At 32.7% G+C, this 10,015-nt stretch overlaps 2 protein-coding genes across 3 annotated transcripts in view; one reads left to right on the top strand and one right to left on the bottom strand.

The window, feature by feature from the left end:
• Window positions 1–7,677, top strand: part of LOC108741785 (protein obstructor-E) — an 8,208-nt gene extending 531 nt beyond the window's left edge. Inside the window, exons 2-4 of the mRNA XM_025975627.1 lie at window positions 6,415–6,639; window positions 6,703–6,891; window positions 7,125–7,677. Coding sequence (XP_025831412.1) covers window positions 6,415–6,639; window positions 6,703–6,891; window positions 7,125–7,411 — 701 coding nt within the window. The 3' untranslated portion in view covers window positions 7,412–7,677. The remainder of the gene's footprint in view (window positions 1–6,414; window positions 6,640–6,702; window positions 6,892–7,124) is intronic.
• A 677-nt stretch (window positions 7,678–8,354) lies between these two features.
• On the bottom strand, window positions 8,355–9,975 carry LOC108741787. 2 transcript variants are annotated; one of them, XM_018476709.2, is made up of 4 exons: window positions 9,782–9,975; window positions 9,321–9,488; window positions 9,007–9,231; window positions 8,355–8,941 (listed from the first exon to the last, which is right to left on the bottom strand). In XM_018476709.2, exons 1-4 carry the CDS (start codon window positions 9,791–9,793, stop codon window positions 8,540–8,542), a joined length of 807 nt encoding a protein of 268 aa, XP_018332211.1. In that variant the 5' UTR covers window positions 9,794–9,975; the 3' UTR covers window positions 8,355–8,539. The 2 variants fall into 2 exon arrangements, with proteins under 2 accessions (XP_018332211.1, XP_018332210.1); XM_018476708.2 differs by lacking the exon at window positions 9,782–9,975 and adding an exon at window positions 9,595–9,758.
• Between the last annotated feature and the right edge of the window lie 40 nt (window positions 9,976–10,015).

Raw genomic sequence — 10,015 nt, 5'->3', positions numbered from 1 at the left:
AATCAATTTACTTAGACATATTATACAAACTACAACTTCAAAAATGAAAAAAAATCTACTTACTTTTCAGTAAATATGATACTTACTGTTTATCTACATTTATTTTTTTAGTTTCATCTTCTTTTTCAATAGTTACCATAGTCACCTAAAACTGAAATGAACAAAAATTAAACTTAAATATCAATATTTAAAAAGAAAATTGGTAATCATTTCATCTAAAATCAAAATACGTAATCTTTCTTTCATAATGGTTCTTCTTTTCGAATCAATAATGAACTTTATTGTTGAAAAAGTTCGTCGAACATTAAACAAATTACATAACTTTTAAGCGTACGTATGTGAAGAGAAAGCTAACATAAAATCTGCAGCCGTGAAAATAGGATTTGAAATTTATTAGGACAATTAGCAGACACAAAGGATCAAAGGACACATTGATGTGCAAGGTAAAATTGCACCTAATGTGGTCCACACCAATTTAAAAGTGCGAAAACTATAAAAAGTCGAAATATGTACTTTCAATATTAATTTCATTTTAAGGAATTAAATATATTCTTATCAATCAATAAAGAAAAGTCAGTTAAGTATCAAATTATTTACGATTTGAGTTTTCTTTTTGTTAATTTGTTCATTAATTCAAACAATTATATTGTTTCTAATGTTATTTTCTATTTGTTTAATTGCCAGGATAAATGAGAGTAGGTTTTCAAGTGAATTTGCTGCAGTTTACAGTTTTCCATATTGTTTATAATACACTTACGTAGGTGAAGGTAGCAGTTTATGCAGTTTCTGCATTTTTTCTTATTAAATAAAAGAGAAAGTAGGAGAGAAAGTGGTCCTGGCAACTGGTATATGTGAATATTAGGACTTCATATATTATTGCAATTATTAACAGCACGTAAATATGAAATCACACATATTGCTAGTGAAAAATATTTTAATCTGGCGCTTACGACTGAAGATACACCAAAAAAGTTTTGACAAACTATAAAAGTAATATTGCAACAATTATTACTTTTTAGTAGATAAATCCTTGTGATTTTAAAGCTAGGTTTCGTTTATTACTTAATTTTACTTTGTCCTTTGAGCCATTATTCTAAAAAAAGTTCCCAGAGTTACAAATGCATACAATTCTGAAAGTAATAATTTTTCTTCAATTAGTATTGTAGAGACAAATTCTCACAATTTCTCTCAAGGTGTTGTTAATTAAGTACAAAGAAACTTTTACAAATTTCTGTTTAGTTTTGATTATTACAAACTTACATATATTTTTTTTATTATCTTATGATGAAGCTTCATTTTTTTATTCATTGGGGGAAATTTTATTTTTAATATTGTTTTTATTAATTTATATAGGCATGATAAATTGCACTATATCCTTTCATAATGCAGTTGGTTGTTGTTTTGGAAGCTAACAAGATCTTTTTCTATCTAGTTTCCCATTCAGTTTGAAATTGTTAATGTTAATGTATATGCTACAGGATCAACCACTTTCATCATTAGGTATCATTTAAACATCAGTAAAACAAATGATCTATTCTGTTGGTGTCTGGCAGTGGAAAGTTCGACCCACTTTCTATCTTTCTTTGACCCCTTGATAACAATCTGACTCACATATTTAAATTCATTGTACTTTAAAATCAGATCAATCTGTAAACACTCTCGAACTCATCAGATTTTATCTACATTTTCGCTGAACAATACTGGTGATGATTTGAATCTCTTTCGCAAGGAAAATTGGAACTCAAGAAAGTTAGCCTACCCTTAATTGTAGATAGAAAAGTGACTAATTATTTTTTATGATTAATAGCAGGAAAAATCCAATTTCTATTTTTACCGCTACATTACGTAATAATAAGTACCTACAGCTAGTATACTTATGTATATTCATATATGTATAATTTGTTACATAACTCTACTAATCCACTAATATGAATACCACATATAACGGCAGTGTATTTGTAGTATTTGTGTTGTAATTAATGCAGAGGTATGGGTAACATCTTCCAGCTAACAGGATCTTGTTAACCGTGACATTCTAGTTCTATGAAAAAATTACTCTCCGAACTAATTGTTGAGTAACAACATCAAGAACAAGTCGAAGCGTCTCTCCTAAATCCCACAATTATTTATGCACATTTTTAATTAAGAAATTCGGTTGTCTAACCAATTACAAAGGCCATGAACTTAGAAAAAATGTTTATACGTTTATTCGTGACAATTTTAATAATTAAATCAGTTAAGGATGTCCCTCGCACTCAAGGATGAACCTTCTTTTTGAGTGCAAATTACATTAGATTCACAGATTAGTTTAAATTAGCATATCAGTATTAAAGAAATGAAAATGCCAAATCTATTATTGAAATAATTCTTCTAAATATAGCCACTGTTCAATAGTGATGAGCAAAAGTAAGATCAACTGTTGGTATTGGTGTTGGTGATGCTTATTCGATCTTGGTCTTGCTCATTTTTTTATCTGATACCTACGTTTTCTTTAATAATTCTTCTGTAAACTATTTTTTTCATTTATCGACATAATAGTTGTTTTAAATGCTGTCATACATGCGAGCTTGTCATGAGTTTTTAAAAAAATAGTGTCTATATTTTGAGAGGGTTATGAAAACTCTAGAACTAACCCTTACTTCAACCCATAAATTGACTCTGTAGCGAACAAAACAGTATAAGGTACTTAAAAGAAGTAAAAAATATGGAAAAAAATAGTTTATCCAGACATAGGAATAAAGAATACATACTACGAGGACATTCTTGTAAATCCTTTTTTTCAAACAGTGTTAAGGTTTCTATTTTTATATATTTAGTGTTAAAATTATTAAAGCAAACTGAAAATTTCAAATACTAGAAATGTTTTGTTGCAAGAAAATCTTCTTTTCGAATCAATAATGAACTTTATTGTTGAAAAAGTTCGTCGAACATTAAACAAATTACATAACTTTTAAGCGTACGTATGTGAAGAGAAANTTCGAGAACTTACCCTTCCTTCAATGCATAAATCGACCTTTTAGCGAACGTACTTGAAAGAAGTAAAAAATATCAAAAAAAATTAGTTCGTCTCTATATTTCAACCGCGTGTTATCGATACATAAGAACAAAGAACACTTACTCCGAGGACATTCTTGGTTACGTGTCCAACCAGTCTTAGGACTGACGAGCTTATGATGATGATGATAGTGAGTGTTGAATCGATAAAGCAAACTGAAAATTTCAAATACTAGAAATGTTTTGTTGCAAGAAAATAATATATTGAATTTGCTTGAAATAGTTTAATTCATAACAATTTTCCCTTTAGGCTTGAGTATTTGGTATTGGTCTTACATATTCGGTCTTAGTTTTAGTCTTAGAGGAAGTTCAATTTTCAATCAACCATCAGCACTGTTCAATTTTCAAACCTTTTGTATTTCAATAGCAAAAATAACTTTTTCAAAATGTCCTACTTATAGGTACGCACATGAGTTTCAAAGTTCCATTGAAACTTTAATTATTCTGATTACATTTGATACCATTGTTTTTTAATTATAAGATTACATTTCTATTGTTATCTTCATTGTCAATTTGTGTTGGTTGTCGTGTCTAGTAAAGTTGACTTCTATTTAACGGTTCAGCGATTAGTATGTTGAATGATTATGAAACATGCAATACATTGGCCCATATCAAGGATGAGGAGATGAATCAGAATCCTTTTACTAACCAATTCAAGATGACCTCTAGCATTGTTAGATAATTTATATTATTGTTATTAAACTGTTGAATAAAACGGAACTTACCTGTGTGGCTAGAAAACCCAAAAAATATAAATATGTTGTCTTTTCTTTCCATTAACTCTGTCTAACGATGAGTATTTTTACTCTGATGTTTTGCAAGGAACAATTGAGAAGATTCTATCTATTTATAACTGAAAACGAAAGTAACGATCCTATTTTTTGGCAGAAATAGTCCATTTAGAAATGTAACTTTAACGTTTTCTAAATCCTATCGTATTAAAGTTTTATTTCGCTGAAGATTTGGTTCATAAAAAAATGATGTGTATGGTCTAATGTAACAGTTATTTAAAGAATTCTGAAGACTTTCAAGAAAGAAGCGTCTGTTTAACACGCATACCGCCACAAGCAATGTAGATACCTACGTTTTACGCATTTTAATTAAAATATATGTACATATATTAAGTACTTTCAGCCGCAAAACAAAATGAAATAAAACTCGATGTAGCCACAGTAATATAACAGTAATCAATTCGCTTTGTTTAGGAAAAGCTGTTTGTAAATATATAGGTAGATATATACACACAGTAAGGGATGATAAGTTTCTAAAAAAAAGCTCAACTTGTTTAAAAATTGTTTGCTATCACAATTTAAAGGAGAATTTTCTATTCATGTACTAGAATTATCTTGTACGTAAAATATATGACTTTTTTCTGAAGTTGTTAATATCATAACTTTGTCGTAACTTATTTATAATTGATATGATTGTAGTTAATGAGGATTATTACGGTAAAAAGTAACAGTGAATACCTAGAGGTAAAACATAACATTATTTTAGTCCATATCCTTTTTTAAACCGTCAACTTCGAAAAAGGACATCTACCTTTGTAGGTACAGTTACTACTTATTACATATTATTATTATAATATAACACATAATGTTTCGTTAACGTAAATACTTATACATATATTAAACTTATATATTAATACATGATTTCAGTAGTTACATAATTACTTAAGAAAGTCATCTGCCATGTCTGCCAGTCGTTTATATGTGATATTTTTAATTAAAAATTGTTTATTGTGCTTGGCAATTCAGTACCAAGTGTTTCTTATTAAAAAAAAAGAAAGAATTTACAACTTGTTTTGGCATATAATATGCCATCTTTAAAGAAACGCCTTTTAGTTTTTTTAAAGGTTCTTTAAACTCCCTTTCTTTTTCTTGTAAAATATATCGTATTTACATATAATAAGTACATATTAAAGGCGTCTGATGTTAGCTTCAAAAATGGTGTCAAAGTTTGCATACATAATCAACCTTTCTCATCTACACCAAAACACATAAGTAGCAGGTGAATTAAAGATAAATACCATCGGATTCTGTAATGAAACTTCCGCACTTGGATTGCGTAACAATATTTGGAAAGTGATGTCTTCACGACGGTTATGCAACTCAAAACGTCGGAGTACCTGCTATATCATAAACTTATGTGTTTATAATATAAATACATATGTAGTTACATATATTACATTGCCCCCAAAATGGTTCTTCAAGCCGAATAAGAAGCTGTTTTGATCTCATCATTAATTCCACTTAAGCAGTGAAATTTAGTCTTTTAAATAAACATGAAACGTTATATTAACTAATACCAGCGAAGCTGTAGAAGATAAAGTATTAATAAACCCATATTATTATAGACAGGTTCTTTTAAAATTTTGTTATTTTTATTACATGTTACAATTACTTTCCACTGATAGGCAACCAAACATACAAATTGTGTTTGCAGCGAATGATATGAATTATAATCGTATTAACAGCAAATATATTTGCAGCGAACATGTATGATTCAGTTGATTTCTAGGATAGATCAAGGAATTACATTGTTTTTTTAGACTTTCTTAAGCTTTTACTGATAGGGTAATTAGGGGACCATTAAAAGGACCCTGGACCATCAATCGCTGAGTAAACCGGTGTTATTTATTACCTGCATGGAATTTCGAACGTTCTAAAACGAATAACATTGTATTTTTTCAATAGAATTAAACAATAGTTCAAGCTTTGCATTTATTTTGCATGTTTTTTAAACTTTTAGAGTATGTAGGTTAATTCAAATGCGATAAAGTTATTTTTTCTTGGAATCTAAGCTACATACTCGAGAGTACTTAAGCGATACCAGGTCATCTATAGTCGCAGAAACTAGCACAAAAAGGGCAAATTGTTGGAAGTTGTGGAATCAAACGTGGCCATAGTTGACCCAGTCCACCAGATCTCTTACTTTTACTTTCGTTATTTGCATTACTTGCAAACTATTGCGAATCATGCTGATACTACTGTTGTTTCTAGTAAGACAATGAATGGAATGGTAATTGATGTAAAATAATAACAAATGAAAAAAAAAAGTTTGTAATTGATCTATATATCTACGACATACAACATTGATTTGATTTTATTGAATCAAAAGGAATTTTCGTTGTAATTAAACAAAATTATGAATTATTCATTAAATGCATATTACAAAACGCTGAAAAATTTCTGACCTGAATACGTTTGTGATTATTTTCAAAATATTTAGTACAAAAAACTTCGCTTAGGTATTTGAGTTCCAGATAATTCTATTTGGAGCAAAATAAAATCAATGTCATTGAGATTAACATATCGTGCAGTTTCTTTGAAATATGATGAAACGATAATTAATTTTTAGGGGCCGTTAATTGTCAAAAACGGGACCAAGAAGACCCCTGTCAGACGAAAACACGTGTCGTAGCGGACGCAACCTACTGCGATAGATATTGGGAATGTGTGGATGGCCAAGCTGAATTGTATGATTGTCCAAATGGGCTAGTCTTCGTCGGGAAACATAGGGGAGTTACAGAAGGATGTGATTATCCTTGGAGAGCAAATTATTGCGAAGGAAGGCAGCAAGCCAGTAAGCCGCCATTTGTTTTTATCGAAAATATTCGTTTATTGTAATATTTTTTTGTCGTCGTAGATGGGCCTTTGTCTACGGAACATTGCGAATGGTTGTACGGGATATTCGGTCACGAATCGTCGTGCACAAGGTTTTGGACGTGCTGGAACGGTACCGCAACAGAACAATTATGCATAGGTGGTCTCCTATACAACGAAAAGACCCATTCGTGCGACTGGCCTGATAACGTAGAAGGCTGTCAAAAGCACCGTAAGTGATTTCTTTGTTTAACATTCTCCGAACAGGTTTGGTCTTCGAAGAAAGCGACCGTCCAATAACGATAACTTTCCATTATGCCATAATGGACCCAGTGACTGTTACACAACACAATCATATACCATCAATACACATCACACATTAACAAATTATTCCGTTTTTTATTAATTATATTATCTACGTAGACAACGGTTGACCTCCTTTTGAGTCTCTCGTTTCTCTTTCAGCCCTTTGTAACGACGATGCAAACGGAAACGTACCTTTGGGTAAGTCGTGTAACAGGTATTGGCAGTGCCAGGGAGGCTACCCCCGTCTCCAGAGGTGCCCAGCAATGTTGGTCTTTGACAGAAGATCCAGGAGATGCGTTGTACCGCCGACTGAAGATTGTGATGTCCCAACAACTCCACCACCACCACCAGCTGAAGAAGATGAACCTGAAAATGTTCCTGCGGAATTTATCAACTTACCCCCTGGAGCTTTACCGGTACAAAACAGGAACAGGCCAAGGAATTAAATTGTTTTTTTTAGACTTTTTTAAGGTTTTATTGATAAGGTAATTGGGGGGCCATTAAAAGGACCCTGGACCAACGATCGGATAGTAAACCGGTGACCTTTCTTTTTGGATATTTGTTGAAAAGTACTGTATGCCAGTATTGTTATGAACACGGTTCAAATTGTACAGTTTTTTATATGCTTAATATTATATGTTTTCTTTAGAATATAATGCCCATATGTATGTATATGTATGTACCTAGGTAAATATTTAAGTTATATAAGTATACGTAAACTTGTGATGTTTTTTTTATTGCGCTGTACGGGTGCGAAACATGGACAGTGGTCGCGGCGGATACTGTGGATAGAGAAGGTTAGAAATGAAAAGGTATTAGAAAGAATAGGAGAACAGAGGACTTTAAGGAATATGAAGATTGGAAAAACTGGCGGTTGTTGTAGAACAAACAAAATAGCTCAAATCCCAATACCAAAACACGACACTGTAGTTGTCCGAAGCACTTTTCGGTAACAAGGATATCTTCTTCAGGGACTGAAGTGAACTTCAGTGCTTCGGACAACTACAGTGTCATGTTTTGGCGTTGGGGTTTGAGCTATTTTGTGTGTTCTACGACTCTGGAATTCAATAAGAAATAAAGGGTGAATTAGGTTAGTAGGACACCTTCTCAGGCATGAAGGTCTAGTGAGAGACATATTAGAGGCAGAAACGGGAGTTAAGAGGGGTAGAGGTAGACCTAGATTAGATTACCATATTGTTCGCAAATAGTTAAGGATATGGGTTGTTCTAGTTTTAGGTAATTGCGAAGATTAGCTCAGGACAGGAAAGAGTGAAGGTGCGTGTCCAATCAGTCTTAGGACTGACGACCTTATGATGATGAAGTGAAAAGTATTTGCATTTTTATGATACTTAGAGTAGTAATCCTTTAAAAGAAACGTTTGTAGGGTTTTATCTGTTTTATTTCAAAACCAATACAAAAAGCATTCTTACAAATAATGAAGAATTCCATAATTATTTCACTTAATTGTTTCTTAATTATTTCACTCGCGAACACACAAACAACAAGAAACAGTTAATTAATTGTAGTATCAGGTAGAAAAGGGCCATTCTTCGTGCTTGAGAATAGGACCACTTTCAACAAATTGTGCCATTATGATTACTCATGCTCATCATCCACTTGAACTGTTCGAACTCGCGATGCAATTCGGGATCATTTTCGAACACCTCTTCCTCTTTCACTTCAATCGACGGCTTCTTCATCTTGTTCTTACTTCCTGGTGGTCGTCCGGTTCTTCTTCTTTTCCTTTGCAGAAAACGGGTGGGATCTTCGAAGGTGGTCGCAGCGTACGAAACGGTTTTTTGAGGCACCATCTCTTCACTCAGCAGAAGATTCGACACTGCCGCATTGGCTTCCTCGTATCCTTCGGGATTATCGGTTGACAGGTCCAGGGGGAGAAAGTTACCATTTATTCCGCCGTAGGTCAAGTGAGGATTTACGATGACGTTGTTTTTAGAGAATCCGAATCGTCCCAAAACCTTTAAAGACACAAGAAGTCCATGATATTTCCCAAAAAATCCATCGATTTAGAATATTAACGTACCTGTGATACGTAGAAATCTTTCTCTTTAAAGTTCAGCTTGTCCCATGCTGAAGCGACTGCAGTTTTGAGGGTGCTTATCGATGCATTCGGGTACATCCAATGGTACAGGGTTCTGGTGCGTTTGGAGAACAACGTTTTGGCTGCATTTAGTACTTCGGCGTCGCACTGCTCCTCGATCTGTCCAGATTCCATTGGAGACTTCAATAGTATTCGGTTTGCGGAAAACTTCACGAAAAAAAAAATGGTAAAACTTCCTTATCAACTTTGATCTATCTCGTTCTGTTAGCCGGCACACGAAGAGAATGAGAATTTACCTGGTGATAGTCTGGGGACTGGGTTTGTTTGTTGTGTGGAGTTCTGGGTGAGTTGTTGCTGTACGATGTTAGATCGATAGGCTCAGTAAGGCAGGAACTGACGTAAAATCCATCCGAAGCGTTAAATGTTGCCGGTCTCTTATAGTAGCATGCATTCGATGAGCTACACTGTATTTTCAAAACAAAAAAATTACAGAAATAAAAACCGTCTGTCATCAATACTTTTTGTGGTTGAAGAACCGTTATAGGAGATAGATGTTTCTAACTTACTAACTTTTATAGTAAACTCATTGTTGCGTATATTTTGTTGATTGGTTTCCATTGATAAGGCGAATTCTGGGGTGATTTTTGGAAAATATTGGACTTTCGTGTAAACGCGTTACTAGACAGCGACTTCTAAATTATTGTCTTTTGTTTAATGTAAACAAATACAAGGCTAACTGTTTTCGAAAAGTACCTACCTGCCAAAGCATCTTTGATTTGCGATTTATTAAAATTACACCTGAACTAAACAATTGTTTATTAAATACATTAACACTTACAACAGATACCAAACATAACAATAATAACAAAATAATCAACTATTATTTATCTATTTTAAATAGTTCTTCACGTACTCCTTATTTGTACTCCATTTTAAAGTATTTCGAAATACATTTTCAGCTCTGAAAGGAGAAGTTGTCGATTNTCAACTC

Source organism: Agrilus planipennis, unplaced genomic scaffold, assembly GCF_000699045.2.
Source record: "Agrilus planipennis isolate EAB-ADULT unplaced genomic scaffold, Apla_2.0 scaffold216, whole genome shotgun sequence".
Taxonomy (NCBI): Eukaryota; Metazoa; Arthropoda; class Insecta; order Coleoptera; family Buprestidae; genus Agrilus; species Agrilus planipennis.
Note: the sequence above shows the minus strand (reverse complement) of the source record. Positions and strands in the feature narration are given on the sequence as shown.